General features: G+C 43.5%; 3 protein-coding genes across 3 annotated transcripts in view; 1 reads left to right on the top strand and 2 right to left on the bottom strand.

The window, feature by feature from the left end:
* LOC139930186 (CD209 antigen-like protein D) overlaps positions 1-15647 on the top strand; it is a 202084-nt gene that overhangs the window by 147799 nt on the left and 38638 nt on the right. The window lies entirely within an intron of this gene.
* polg2 (polymerase (DNA directed), gamma 2, accessory subunit) lies at positions 389-6276 on the bottom strand. Its single transcript, XM_071911601.2, has 8 exons — positions 5270-6276; positions 4918-5023; positions 4351-4456; positions 3553-3738; positions 2760-2900; positions 2523-2603; positions 996-1096; positions 389-752 (listed from the first exon to the last, which is right to left on the bottom strand). Exons 1-8 carry the CDS (start codon positions 5769-5771, stop codon positions 587-589), a joined length of 1389 nt encoding a protein of 462 aa, XP_071767702.2. The 5' UTR covers positions 5772-6276; the 3' UTR covers positions 389-586.
* LOC139921371 (putative ATP-dependent RNA helicase DDX5) lies at positions 6999-15412 on the bottom strand. The gene is made up of 13 exons (XM_071911579.1): positions 15241-15412; positions 13680-13860; positions 13463-13559; positions 13234-13367; positions 12980-13045; positions 12543-12684; positions 12197-12357; positions 11811-11983; positions 11471-11581; positions 10127-10188; positions 9946-10005; positions 8245-8466; positions 6999-7824 (listed from the first exon to the last, which is right to left on the bottom strand). The coding sequence occupies exons 1-13, from the start codon at positions 15279-15281 to the stop codon at positions 7364-7366; spliced, it is 1911 nt and encodes a 636-aa protein (XP_071767680.1). The 5' UTR covers positions 15282-15412; the 3' UTR covers positions 6999-7363.

Genomic DNA, 15647 nt, shown 5'->3' with positions numbered 1-15647 from the left:
AGATACTGGAAGAGCTTTGCCACGTCATTCCTCTCTACTCCCTACTCCATTCTGGCATGATTCATTGAATTATACTTGCACAGGGAAATCACTATAATTAGAATTTAACCTCTGCCATCATCCCAATCCATCACCCTCTAAAATGACATAATACAGAACTCAAAGACATAATAAACTGCACTGTCCCACACATTATTTTGAAGGACTATCTTGCTTTGCTTCTGGAATCACATTACAGATTCTTATATTGCTTACCTCCCTATTCAAAACCAGTCATACTTGTTTCAAAATAGAAAGTGTGGGATGATTTGAAGCACAAGTGTCATTCATAATCAACTGTAATCCACAACAGCTACCGTGAAGCACAAAGACCATCACCACAAAAAAATTAAAATATTAAAAAGTGAGATATTTTAATGGGAAACATATACTTTGAGATATTCTTTGCAAAAACAGACAAAAAAAAAAGAGACACCAAACTAGACATCTTTCCCCATCCTCCACCTATACGACCAGCACCCTATTTAACACTGCAGAGTACAGACGGTGACGTAGTCCTTATCACATATTATACACATTACATAGTTCAGATGTTGTCAGCAGCAGAAATGTATCTGCTGAGGAAGTTCTTGATCTCGGAGATGTGCATGGTCTCCTTGATGGTGGTGTCTCTGCTGCGGACCTGCAGGAGGCCGCTCTCCAGCGTGTTCTCACTGATCACCACAGTGAAGAGAACTCCCATCTCATCATACCTGGAACACACACACACCACACACACACACACACACACACACACACACACACACACACACACACACACACACACACACACACACACACACACACACACAAAATGAGCCCACAGGAAGAGGAACTTCCCTAATTTGCTCCTAATGAGCAATCTACTTGCCACAGAGCCAATCTATGTAATTGTTTTGAACGCTTAGAGAGGATTTTTAATCAGTGTAGCATCAAAACACTGAGCAGCACTTTACTTGGCGTTCAGCAGCTCCATGGATGTTGGCATGGTTTCCAGATATCCAGGCCATGCAGAGATCCTATCCTCCAGGAACTCCTGCAGCAGGCCTTCACAAACCTACAAATGAAGTAATCGCTCATTATTCCACCTGGAGAAATGCCCACACAATCAAAAACGTTAGTTTAATTGAATAACTTTGTGCTGACTCTATTGCATTCACTTGAATGTTTGTTTTCTGCACAGCACTTGTATTAAGTTTTTAGATATGTGTATTCACATGGAGTTAAGGAAGAAGAAATTAATGTAACATTATCATCAGGGCCGGTGCTCCCTATAGGCTGAATAGGCAAATGCCTAGGGCCTCACAACTGCCTAGGGCCTCATGCAGCCCTTTTTTTTTTTTTTTTTTCTACAGTCGAAAAAAAAAAAAGCAGTTCTTATTGGATAAATGACGTGCCAGTGATCATAAAACCAATCAAAGCACTGATTCTGCGGAACCATTGCTGTGGCATTTCAAATAATTGTGCATTTACACTAATTTAGTTGCTTCATATGCATATAAGTGGTAGCAGCTGCAGTTAACACTACTAGCTATAGACATTAGTTCCCTTGCTATGCAGTGTAGGCTAATATAACAGGAGCTTTGTTTAGCTAGACAGCAAAATATTCAATCAGTCACTAAATTTAGTCCAGGGAAGTTGGGCTGGAAGTCTTTTATGAGATAGTAACGAAAATAGATGCAAATTTGAGATGGTTCTTGGCAGTTGAAAGTTGAATGACAGGTTTAACTGAGTTGTACTATTGTGTTTTTTGACTGCATGTGGAGGTCAAATGCAGCATTGTTCAATGAGATGTAATTGCAATTTAAGTTGTAATGGTAAAATTAGTTTTCTGTTAATATTTTACTGGATTCTACAGTCTCAGAACTTTGTCCATGAAAATGCTAAGTTCATTTAGGCTAGTTGTAGAGAAGGTACAGTATGTAATGATTTCCAATTTAGAGTAGTATTATGTACAGTCAGTGGAATTTCTATTTTTGCTCTCCTGTCTGTTATTTTCTGATATTTTAATGTTGACACATATGCTACATTTCATAGGAACAATGTTGAAACTCTTAGGCAGAACTGAGGCAACAGAACCACAAGCCACAAGGACAGAGGACTCAGACAGCAATAGTGAGCCGGACAAAAAAGTGCCAGTATCGGTCAAGATAAGTGACATCACCGTTCTTCTGTTAACACTTCTAAAGCCACTGCAGTCTTGAAAGTCCTCATTTTAAACTCATGTCCACACAAGAGGAGAGAGCCACATTCACCTTTGTATTTATTACATTTTATTTTGATATTCATGTGCTATATCTTATAATAGCTAACAAAAATACAGTGCTTAAACACACATTTTTTACTCAGTCTTTATTGCTTGATGGTGGGGAGGATTCGTCTCAAAATGGGGCCTCCACAGAAAATTTTGCCTAGGGCCTCCAGCAGTTTAGAGCCGGCCCTGATTATCATTTATGTGTTCAGTCAACACAAGCTTCTCTTACCTGTCTCAGCTCCATATTGGCTCCCCTGCCCATGTCCAAAGCCACCTTGACTGGAGCCAACACGGGATGCAGCTTCAGAACCTGAAATCAACGGTGAACCAAACTCAGTGGGAGTAATGCATCATCTAGGAAGACCCTTAAGAAGAATCACAATAAATGAGAAGTAAATGAGAAGGTCATAATTTCCCTGCTAACAGAACTGTTCTATATACAGGCACAGTTGGTATGGATCGTCACCTTTCTCTGCTGCAGTCTCTGCTTGCTGTCTTCTCTCTTCAGCTGCTGTAGTGAGTTGTACAGATAGGCCTTCACACCACGGTCCATGTTGCCGGTTACAGAGACAATGTGAGGAACCACTGACTTCCGCCCATCCCGACACTGAAGCATGTTGAGAAGGACATAGGTGCTGCTCAGTGGGACTCAAAAACAATGCAACTGCCTGACAATGAATATCAGAACGGGTCATTTCACCTTTGACTTTGTGTTTACATGTCAGCTTGTTAGCTAGCTAACTATCACTGTCTTGTCGTAAACACATCTGGTTTGCGCACTACTTAACTTATCTAGTTGAAGCTAGCATTAGCAGTGGCCAGTAGTTTCATGTTAGCATTAACAGCAGTTGCTTTGCTACATTAACAAGCCTAATTAGTTAGCCTGCTGGCTAGTTAGCTGGCTAACAAAGACAAAAATTAACATAACAAACAACCTTATCAGACTATTCACTTTTCATTCAGCGTTACAGAATGGACCTACTCTGACACCATCACAATCTTTTTTAACACATCTCTATTTTTCCAGCCTGGTTGTTATATATTTAGGTGTTATTTGGATATAGTCATTTCTCCAGTGGACCTCCATGACGGCACCAGCTGTGGTTGCTAGAGGTACGATGCAACTGCAAAGCCTCTATAACCTCAAACCTACTTCTCAGCAATGGCTGCTTAACAGCTGTAGTGCAACAATGGCGGATGCAGATGCATCACCAAAAACACATCCACATTAAAACACTGAGCTGAGCGTGCATGCTGACCTGCAGTTTGTTGCGGACTCCTCTGTGCGCGTCCAGCAGCTCAGTGTCTCCTCGGCTCAGCAGCGTCTCCAGCGGCTCCTGTCCCCACGGGAAACTGTAGAGGATCCTCACACCGCGGGACGCCCCCGCTGCCAGCTCGTCCTCTGGGATGTCACTGCTGCTGAAGTCTGAGGGACCCAAGGCAAACTGTAGAAGGAAGGATGGATGGATGGATGCATGCATTGACGGATGGACACCGGGATAGAAGGGTGGATTGATGAAGGGAGATGATATAGTGGAAGAAGGAGGGATGACATGATTTAATTTACTGAAGTTATGCTGATGTAACTTTAATTTTAAATAACCACAATAACAACCAAAGATGGGAACCAATACTTTAGGACTGAGGCTCAAGACAATAACCTGCTGCTTATTAGATGTGGAAAGCCAACAGAAACAGGACCACAACCCATTCTGTGTTCCAGCTACTGATGCACAATATTGATACTAATACTTAGGATTTGGTCAGTTTAAATACAATGAAAGACTTTCTCTGACATGTAACTTGATTTATAGACCAATTCCTTGTTTAGGAAGCTGACTGAAACCCTCAAAGAAAAGATTGCAGCCTAATTATGCAGAAATTGAAGAAGTCAGTATTTTGATACAGAGCAGGGATGCATAGAAGCATAGTTCACTGATGTTAATTACCAAAAAAAAAAAAGGATCTGTGTTGCTTTAAAAGGAGACTTTTTGTGTCATAGATCTGGAGCAGGATTTTTGAGATATTTCTGTGGAGACGCTGCCTCACACACTGACCTTCCTCCACCACTGCAGCCTCTGTCGTGCCCAGTGGTCCAGCCACTGGGGGGAGGTATGGGGGGAGCAGAACCACACCAGAGACGTCTGGGTGACTTCAGCTGGGCTGGCAGAGACAGATACTTTATTATATAACAGTTAGCTATTACTTTAATGTTTACCAATTCACAGGGTTTGATGCAACGATCACTTGTGTCATTTAGATGTGATAATATTACATTTTATTCATACAGAAAATGGTGTAAAGTATGATAGAGGTTATTGTTTTAACCTATTGCTGAAGCCATGTCCAGTAAATATGAATTTGATGTTGATCTGGTCAAATTAAGATGATAATTGAATGGAATCCATTCTGTAGCCATTACCACAGACTTTGTTTCTATCATGTTTTCTATCAAAGTTTCTATCATGTATTGTTCTTGAGTTATTGTGTCTACACACAGACAGACAGACAGAGACACAGACAGACACCATGACAACATAACGTCCTGTATACCATGTGCCAGGGTGGAGGGACAGAAAAAGGTTGAAGCAGATTAGAACAACAGATAGTAGAAGAAGCCTCACCAACCGGAGCCATCTGAGGGCTGGAAGCACAGACCGGTCTCAGCCAGGCCGAAGGGCAACTTTCTGTTCACCAGCTCCATTGAGGGGACGTACTGCTCCAAGGCACCTGGGACAACACAAAGCACAACACATGTAAATATTAAATATGGTTTGATGTCACCCCCCCCCCCCCCCCCCCAAAAAAGGGGATATGATACGTGCCATCAATCATGTTAACAAATGTATGGCCATCCCCTTTCATCCCTCTTCAAATTGTGACTTACAGCACACATGTGAAACCATAGCATAATAATCCTATGTGCCTACTGTGAATGTTTCTAACTTCTGACATGTGGTGTATACAGGTCTCTACCTTGCAGAAAGCTTGTTCTCAAAGATGCCGAGCTCTGAAGAAGCAGCTGCACCTTCTGGATGAGCTGGTCCTTGCTCAGCTCTTTCAGGTCAAGTACTCGGTTTAAACTCTCCATATCAACCATCTTCAGCTGCCCGTCTCCATCCACAGCTCTGTCCTTGCTGCAGTTCAGGCTGCTCATCCCAAACACCTGAGCTCTGGACCGGGTTACAGAGAGCCACCACTGGTCCAGGAGGTTTTCCCTCAGCTCCATGCCCAGGGGCCCATAGCTGCAGCTCATCCCACGCTGAAATGAGTCTGTGTGAGTCTGGCCGGGCGAGATGTAGTACCTGTCGGTGCAGAGCTGTAGTAATGTCCCGGCCTGGTCACAATACTCTTTGGTAGCTCCTGCCGTACTACAGCGTCGCCTGACGTGCTGCAAAGCCAGCGCCACCCCGCATTGTGAGCTTTGTAGTGTGGGTTCACGCCTCGTTAGGAAGCGTCTGACACAGTAGGATAACATATCTACAAGTCGTTTATCCGTGAGTGAAAGACACAGCTCCACACGGGTCAATCCAAAGATTGCCTATTTAAAGATGACTGACGCAATAGTAAAAACATGGCCCGCCTCCTGCTCTGCAAATGTGGGTATTATGGTTTTGACCATACGGTATTAACCCTGACGAATGCGTTGTCTGTAACACTAGGTCGACTCTGGTAACTTTTTCTTTAACTTCACTAAGCGAAAACTGGTCTGCGAAGTTCTGTGGTACCCAAAAATAGTGGCAGAGTGAGTGGTCGCTTCTTTTCCCTCCTCTCCACTAAAGCGCTTGACTGATAGCTCTCTTTAGCTAGCAGACTGCTCCTAGCTAGCTAATCTTCTTGCGAGCCGGCCAGTACGCCTGTCGTTACATGTAACGTTACAAGACATTACACTCGCCTGACAACGCAGCCAAGAGTAATGTCCACAACTATGACACTTTAACACCGCAATGGACAGTTCATTTGGCATTAGGCAAACTTGAAAACATGACAACTGAACCCGGAACTCAAAACCTATACTTCCGGGTTACGATCGATTTTTTTCTGTGAAATATGCCTTTTCAATACCCAAAATATATATGTAAAAAAAATCATTTTTGGGATTGAGCAACAATTTAAGTACGTATCTTATCATTTCTCATAATGGCTTTTTTTTTTTTTTTTTCTCAAAACGCACTATATGTAGTCTCACAACATGCCTGCTTTACAGTTCACATTATAACAGTCTAGAGCTCTGAGTAAATACTGTCTATTAGGTTGCATACGGCAGCGGTTCCCAAAGTGCGGTGCAGGGACCTCCAGGGGTCCTTGAGTAGCCTGGTAAGACCATCCTGGTCACGTGACCTCACATTCTAGCGAAACAGAATGTGGGGTCACGTGATCAGGATGGTCTTACCAGGCTAGTCCTTGAGCACATCCCCAACAAAATGTGGAATGGTTTAATTTCAGTATTGTTTCATTTCTTGGTCAGCTCAATACCAGATGGAATGCATGTCTTTTTCCATCATAGGTTTCACACACTCCATCTCCCCACCAACAGTAAGCCTGACGTGTTTCTGCTCTAAATTGTATAACATCAAAAATTGCTTTTAGAACTGGGTCCCTGGCCTATGCGGTTTCGGCTGCCAAGATCCACATCAAAAAGTCAAATTCCAGCAATTCTTCCAACCCAAACTTCCCACAGTGACAAAAGGACACAAGATTTCCATTTTCTTCTTTTATTTAAAGGGCCATGCAAGCCCTTTATATATGATCTTCATAACATCACTTTAAACATACCACAAACTCAAAACATTGCATTACCTAGTAAAAATAAATTACTGAGGAATGTAACAAATAAAAACAGTCAAGGAAAAGTGCAGCAATTATAGTTGCACTACAGGAGACCTGTCTACGGCTCCTTTTAATGCTCTGGGTTTACTGAATACTTCCAACCCTGCTGTAAGCAAAAAAAAAAGTTAAACAGTACAAAGGATAATAATAATAATAATAATAATAATAATCATACTGTAAGATATCAAGACAAGAGAAACAAAAATCAAGTTGGTTCCGTATATTGTGCGTATATCATATCTACTGTGGGAAGGGCGGTGGCATGGGGTAGGGCACCATCGGTGGCGGGGGTGGAGGCTGCTGGGCCTGTGGTGGTGGTGGCTGAGGGTTGAAAGGGAACGGCGGGTGGTTCATGCCGTTCTGAGCGGCCCTCTGCACGCCCCCGAACTGAGGGGGGCCCTGGAAGCCCTGGTTACCAAAGGCACCCACCTGGTTTGCGGGAGCACCGAAATTACCCTGTCCGTTGCTGTTGCTATAGTTGTTGTTGCCATAGCTACCACTAGAGCTACCACTGTTGCCTCCATAGCTTCCGCCATTTTGGGCCTTATTGCCGCCAAAGGCACCCTTCGGTCCGCTGCCGAACCCCCTATCGTTGTCCCTGTCCCTGTAGCTACTACCACCAAAGTTATTGCTCCTCCCACCCCCGGAATACCTATCCCGACGGTCGTCCTTGTAGCCACCTCTTCCCCCCCTTCCTCGACCTGTGTGAGAAGAAAGAAAAGAGAGAGAGGGAGAGAGAGAGAGAGGGAGGGAGGGGAGAGTGGAAATGGGTTCACATGGTTACCACATTGATATGACAACTGAAACAACAAATGAACCGACAACAAAACGACAGTGATACTAAAACATTGAGAAGGTCAAGGTTACATAATTCCAATGTTGAAAATGCATCAAAACCCTCTAAGAAATCCACGATAAAGAGACATCGCATCAGATTTGACCTATAAATCTAATCAACAGTGGACTTGACGAACCCCCAACCTCAGCCTTGTTCATCTAGTCTAAGAATGAAATCCCTCATTAGATACTAAGTAATGCATTGTATCTGCCTCATAAACGTTGGAGAGATATGATGGGGAAAAAAACAATCCTTATTAATGTAAACAAATAACTCAGTTTACCTCCTCTGTCCTCTGCCATCTGGATCAGCTTAGGGTTAATGGCCTGGTTGGCCTCGCGGAGCACAGAGATCAGGTCGCTGGCCTGTTTCATGTTGTTGGGGGTGAAGAAGGTGTAGGCCGTGCCCGTTTTTTGACTGCGGGCCGTGCGTCCAATGCGGTGGATATAATCCTCGGAGGAGTTAGGGTAGTCATAATTGATGACAAATTTCACATCCTCCACATCTGTGAAAGTGTTGCAGTGTGGCAAAACAAAAGGAGGCGGCCACATGGGATTTTGCACACCACAACAGCCAGATCAAAGGGACAACAAGTTAGCAACACTGGAGGCTAGGGGGAGGAAGTGGTCATTAGGCTGCGGAGGAAATGCGTTAAACAACATAGTAAAGAGTACGTACACAACTACTCCATGGGAATACTACTGTGGGAAGAGAGAAACGATGCACACTCCAATTGCTTACCATAATCAAAAAAGATCCAAACGACATTCACCCTCCCTTTTCTTACCAAGGGAGAAGAAAAAAAAATAGATTTGAAGTCTTACCATAAAGGAGTATGCATTCACTAGTCCTTTCCCAATGCAGCGAAATCCCCCACAAATTGTCAAGTGACATCCAGGAGCTTCTACGCAGTTGGGCCACTATATGCACTGGGGCCTCCTCATGTGCCAATATAGGACCGTTCAGTGGTACATTTCTGCAGGTCCTTTTTTCCCAGTACACTCTCATAAGAAGCTTGATATTAAAGGCCGCACTGCACGTCTTGCCAAGACCGAATAGACCAAGTACTAATTTGACAGGAGCCCCGAAAAAAGAAAATGAAAAAGGCCCAAGTATTGATCCCTGTGGCACCCCTCAGAGAGCACAGTACAACCCCCCTCCCCCCCTTCCCTCATCAGTCTCGTCAAGGCAAGATCTTCCCAGAAGCCAGTGTTCACTTGAGAAAATGTCTCTCGTTGGCAGGTCTCGACATGACTTTAAAACGCAGGCGAGGGAGGAACTTTGGTTTGAGCTGTCTCACTCTCTTTCTCCTCTCACTAGATGTCCCCACAACCCCTTAAACGCATGTGCCAGGTCTCCCCAATTTCAATGACAAATAAAAGGGATTTAAAACTGCTCTCTCCATTTCAAGAAAACCAGCGCTTTGAGGGGGGAAAAAAAACAACAACGGAAAGCTTAGACAGGCTCGCAAACACCCATGCTATTTGGTACAAGCTCCGACAGGTAACAATTGTTCCAAATCTCAAACAAGTGACTTGCAATACAGTGCTCTCTAACACAACAGCATGCAAGGCAAAAGTCACAGCATCAAGCATATCTTTTTTTTACGTTTGAGTTGGAAACAGCTGGCTGGCTGGATGGCATTGGTCGGGTAAAATCCATGGACAGAGAACAGATGTGTGTGTAAACAACTTATCAGAGACAAAGGCTTAGCCACACCGCCTTTTGAAGATCACTGGCACACAAGAGCTTTCACCTCTCTAGGCCCACTGGGTGGCAAGCCAGTGGAGCACTTCCAATATGTCCTCCTTCTCCCTCTCGAGGCCTGGGACTGTCATGCCTAGCGCCTGCCACAAAGACTCCACCTTTAGGTGAGAAAAACTCAGAAAATGCATAGAAAAGTTAAAGAAAGCAAAAGCACTTTCTTTAAAAAAAGTGTAACATTGAAGAGATATATAGTGGGGCTAATCAAAGGCATACTGACCTAGGCCACGGGAGGCCACGTCGGTAGCGATGAGGATGGGGGCCTTGCCATATTTGAACTCTGAAGGGAGGGGGATAGGATTTAGTTTGATTACAGAGCACAGTGTATAATGACAATGCCAGATCCCTGAGGTGAATGTTGTATTAAAACATAGCTTGCAATGTGATTAATTAAATCTTACCATTGAGGACCCAATCCCTCTCTTGCTGGCTCTTGTCTCCATGAATGCCCATTGCTGGCCACCTGTGAGACAAAAATAAACTTTATTTGTATAACACTTTTCTAAAAAAAAAGAGTTTGTTTTCAAAGTGCTTTAGTTGCTTTAGCTTCAGTGGCCTGTAGTAGTTAGGGATCTAGGTCGGGTTTCTTCAGGAAGGGTTGGACTCTTACGTATTTAAAACAGGATGGAAAGAAGCCAGTGGCCAGTGAGCTGTTGATGATAGACAGAATGGAAGGGCTAACAATGTCTAAGAGACAAGTGGAAGGTTTCATCTCCCTACCATTCTTTTCCACGAATGGTAGGGAGATAGGATGCAAAGTGGGCAAATTGAGCCGAGATTACAGGAGATATAGATAGATCATTGGTAGTGGTACAGATTTGTAGCCTTATATTCAACTTTCTGGGTGAAGAATTGCAGGAATTCTTCACACATTAGTGAGGATGGTTCTAGAGAGAAACTGGGAGAGCGGTTGATGACAGAATTGATTAAACATTAAACATGCTGACATTAAACAGCATCCCAGGGTTATGATGACTCTTGAAGATAAGATTAGAGAAGAAAGACGCTCTAGCTTCCTTAACCACTACCTGACATTTTAACATTTGTTTTCTCAAAATTTCATGGACTTGTACAGGTGGAGCTGAAAAGAGTGACTAGTTCCTCTGTGCCCATATGCAGTGGGGGAGAATTCATTATCTGGGTGCTGGGAGATCCTATGAAGGCCTCTGAGAAATACAGAAGCAGTGGCTGAGGCAAGGAAGCAAGAGCGCACAGGTGAACAAAGGGTAGGAGTGGACTGATACAGAGGCTGGTCAAAAACAATAGCCCTGTGGTCAGACACGCAGATATTTATCATTTCAAGTGAGTGGGGAAAGGCCAAAAGACAGAACTAAATCAAGAGTATGACCTTTAGACATTAACTGATTGAACGAGGTGGAATGATTCAAATTTTTTTTGGGGGGGGGGAGGGGGGTCGTCAAAGCAGTGGGGTCTTGCCCTTAACCAGGAAGCAGAGTGATTCAAAGGAGAAGAAGGAACGAGGAGAGATGGGTGAACACTTAAAATCATTACTGTGGATCACTGCTACACCACCACCAGAGATTCTAGGCTAGTGGAAGTGGACAAAATGGACTCAGTAATCTTAAAGAACTTGAGCTTGAACAAAATATTCTATGCATGTGACCAAAGTAACATTAATAAGTATGAATTTGCAATGGAAAAGTTCTGTATTCATTTGGTATAAATGTGAGCCTCACGTCTGAAAAAAGGAAACATGGGGTTGGGATGAAATAGAGGACCCTTACCCATCTCTTCTCATCCTCCGGGTAAGCTCATCACAGCGCCTTTTGGTCTCCACAAAAATAATGGTCTTGTTCTCCTTCTCGCTCATGATCTCCTCCAGCAAACGGATCAGTCTGAAGGGGAGGAGAAAAGGTCAAGAGGAAGACTGAGACAAAAGTTCATCCAATTTAAAAAACAAAACAAAAAAAACAAAAACAACTTTACATCAGCAACAGACAGTACCTTGATTCGACAGATTCAAGATTCAGTAAATAATGAAGGTATTGAATATTATTCAACAACTGATGCTACAACATTGTGAGCGAAACAATGTACAGTGAGAGTTGGGAGCCATGTACTCACTTGTCCTCCTTCTCCATGTCATTGCAGACATCAACTATCTGCAGGATGTTGTGGTTGGCGCTGAGCTGCAGCGCTCCGATGTTGATCTGGACGTAGTCCTTCAGGAAGTCCTCAGCCAGCTGGCGAACCTCCTTAGGCCAGGTAGCGCTCCACATCAGGGTCTGACGGTCTGGCTGGGAGGAGACAGAAAGGGCAGCAACACCCAAGCTGTCATTCAAGCCAATGTTTGGGTTTTTTGCAGCTTCAAGGTACATTTAAGACTCACACTTAGCTGTTAAAAATGATTGTTCCACGTGTCACAAACTTGCACTGTAGCAATGTTAGCAATGTACTCTAATGTAATAATTATCTCCCATGTGTAAGGAAATAACAAAGCTGCTACATACCCGGATTTGGTCCACTATCTTGCGGATCTGGGGCTCAAATCCCATGTCCAGCATGCGGTCAGCTTCATCCAGCACCAGGTAGGTGCAACGCCGCAAGTTAGTCTTACCGCACTCTAGGAAGTCAATGAGACGACCTGGGGTAGCGATGCAAATCTCGACACCTTAAACAAAACCAGAAAACACACACACGCAATATGGGATAAGTAAAATAAACTGAAAAGGACAATTGCAGAGTATCAAAACAAAAAGAGGAAAAAAGTTCTTCCAAAACAAATACCCTACGGCAAAGGAATAGTCAAAGTGCATTAAGCAAAGACACTAGTCACATGTGCAAAATTAAGCATACCTCTCTCAAGGTCCCTGATCTGGGGTCCTTTGGGTGCTCCACCATAGATGCAGGTGCTCTTGAGGCGGGAGGCCCTGCCGTATTCAGCGGCCACTTGTTGCACCTGCTGGGCCAGTTCACGGGTCGGCGCCAGCACCAGGCACTGAGGGAAGACATACAATTTGTAAAAGGGAAACGAGTGCACCACATGCAAGAAGTACAGATTTATTTAAGTAAAAACACAAAGTCTCAGTCACATTGTATCCTTCACATCAAAGAAATGGATTATGTATGGATAACAAGAATAATAAAATGAGCAGTAACAACAACTTCACGTGTCCATCAAGTCATATGGGACCTTCCACAGAGCCATACAACTTGGCAACAATCAAGAAAGAATGGTCCATGCAGACAGGGATCACATGAGTAAATATTTAGTCATATTACAAAGTACTTACAATAGGTCCATCTCCATGCTCCAGGAATGGCTGATGTTGGATGTGCACAATTGCAGGCAGCAGGTACTAAAAAAGAAAAATAAAAGATCCATAATAGGTCAAGATCCACAATGGGCTACAGACCTGTTTCTAGTGGGTTTGCACATGGCAGAAGTGGTATTATGTCTAAATGGCCCTGGGGGAAAAAATTTACTCCATCCAAGTGCCAGGTAGAAAAAGTTTGAAGAACCCTTAGTCAAAAGCACTTTACTTACTGCAAGGGTTTTCCCGGACCCGGTTTGAGCGATGCCAACCATGTCTTTGCCGCTAAGTGCAAGTGGCCACCCCTGAGACTGAATTGGAGTTGGTTCGGTCCAGTTCTGTTTGACGATAACATCCATGACGTAGCCTGAAGGACAAATTAGATATGCCAGTTAAAACATTCAAAGTCAAAATTAAAATAATCCACAATCTTTTGGCGGTGAAACATTAATTTCAACTCACTTGGGAAAGTGGCTTCATGGAATTTCATAATTGGCTTGGGGCAATCTCTGCCCTTCACTGTCACTTCTTTACTTCTGCGGTACTGCTCAACCTCTTGCTGGAATTGGAAGAAGGTATACAAATTAATAACTGTAAACACACACACACACACACACACACACACACACACACACACACACAACAGTGCACACAAGCACAAGAAGCATTCAGGTCTTACAATTGCTCTGCGAGTGACATCGGGGTGCTCCTGGTAGAAGTTCTTCTGAAACTTTGGAAGCTCGTCAAGGTTCCAGTGTTTCTTTCGCAGCCTCTCACCGGGGTTGCCAAACTTTCCTGGAGGAGGTCCACCCCTACTGCCTCCACCGCCGCCACCAAAACGAGGTGGTCCTCCACCATACCTTGTGTAAAAAAGAGGGCAACATAATGTAACGCACAGCCAGAAATGAGATGACATAGTAAAGAACACTGCCTCACAAACCATATGTACCCCTTTCTAGATTGAATCCCTCTCTTCTGCAGCCCTCCTCTCATCTTACCCATTGTCTCCATGAAGCAAAACACTGAGGGGAAGATGCTGCATAACATTTGTATGAGCTTAAGACAGTTCAATCACTATTGTGAATGAGAACAACTCTCTTCCACAGCCAGAAGCCAGAGAACTAAAGTTCGAACCTGTGTGTTATCATCAAGAGTTAAAACCTGGAACTGACTCCAATAAATTGACTTTGTGAACTCTGAATATTTATTTGAGCTTTTACATCCACTGATCATCTCTAGCATTTTAGCGTGATGACTGACATGACTCTTATTTCTAGTTAGAGAGAAACATTCATGTTCTCAAGACCAAAACTGACTGGATCATGCAAACGTCACGCCAACCTCAGTTAATAAAATTCTGGCAGTCAATTCTGTGGCCTTGTTTATCGGCAAAGGTACATGCCTGGCAGAACAGAAGGTTTGCAAATCGTTAGGGTGTTATGGTTAATCCGCATACAGATGAACCATCAAGCAGCACATGACTAACTAACTAGATTTTTTAGATTTGTCTCACATTGCTCGGTATCGCCCACCACATTACATTCTGGCGTAAAAAGACTGAGGGGATAACAAGCGAATCAACTCTAAAAGTTGCCTTTTTATTGAAATAAGTGCTGCTCGGCGTATTGGGAGCATGCCGAATTGAAAAGAGGCTTCGGAGGATTCAGAAGAGGTCTTGAGCAATATTTCATAAGCCGTGTATCGTTTGCCAATAAACAAAGCATCATTAAACTGTCAGATTATTGAATAGAGTTTGGCGTTAAGTCCTCTCCATACAAGAGAAACGAACGTCTCGTTGCTACGTTTCCCACCAGTGCAATGTAAATGTCAATACCAATTGAAATCCAGTATTCAAGACACTAATGATGCTAGAGAAATGTTCAGGGATGCACATCCGCAAGTTTTCCTCTGCGTCACATGGCTAGATCGGGAGGCAGGCATACAAACTAGTATGCACAGCCACCGACATAGCTGCCATTTTAATTCTAACCGGCAGAGAAACTGAAAACATTTTAGATACTCCAGGAAAGCCTAACCGCATCAAAACACTTACTTGCAGTTTTCAATCAACGACAGTAGTTCATTGCCACCATATGGCTGCATCAACAATTTAATAATTGTCTTTGTTTTGCAAATCAAAGCGATATCGCCAGAACAGCTAGCTTGGTAGGCTACAGCGGCCGTTAGCTCTTTAGCTTAGCTAACGTTAGCTGACGACCTAGAATCGACACTTGACTTACCCCCTATCTCTGCCACGATCTCTGTCGGAAAACCCAGGCATTGTGAAGCAGACTGTCGTGGCAAAAAAGTCAGCTGGTTAGAAAACGTTCTGTCGGTCAATACAAAAGACAGACACTCTAACTACCAAAATCTGCACCCAGAAAATAAAAAGAAAATGCCGGCAGACAAAAGTCTGGCGAAGCGGATGTGAGGTCAGACAAGGCGGTTCACATTGTTGTATCAATGCGCGTCATACCGTACTACTTTATGCCGGCTTTTGGCCACTAATGGAAATATTAATATGGCATGTGGATGAACATGAGATGTCGTAGTGTAGTACATCATCGATTATATCAACTGTACACGCATACATCTATGGTAGAGATGGTAAAATCCTTCCATGTTCATGTCAGACGTCACTATTTAG

The sequence above is a fragment of the Centroberyx gerrardi genome, chromosome 3 (assembly GCF_048128805.1).
Source record: "Centroberyx gerrardi isolate f3 chromosome 3, fCenGer3.hap1.cur.20231027, whole genome shotgun sequence".
Taxonomy (NCBI): domain Eukaryota; kingdom Metazoa; phylum Chordata; class Actinopteri; order Beryciformes; family Berycidae; genus Centroberyx; species Centroberyx gerrardi.
The sequence above is the reverse complement of the archived record's forward strand: the minus strand, read 5'-3'. Positions and strand labels throughout refer to the sequence as shown.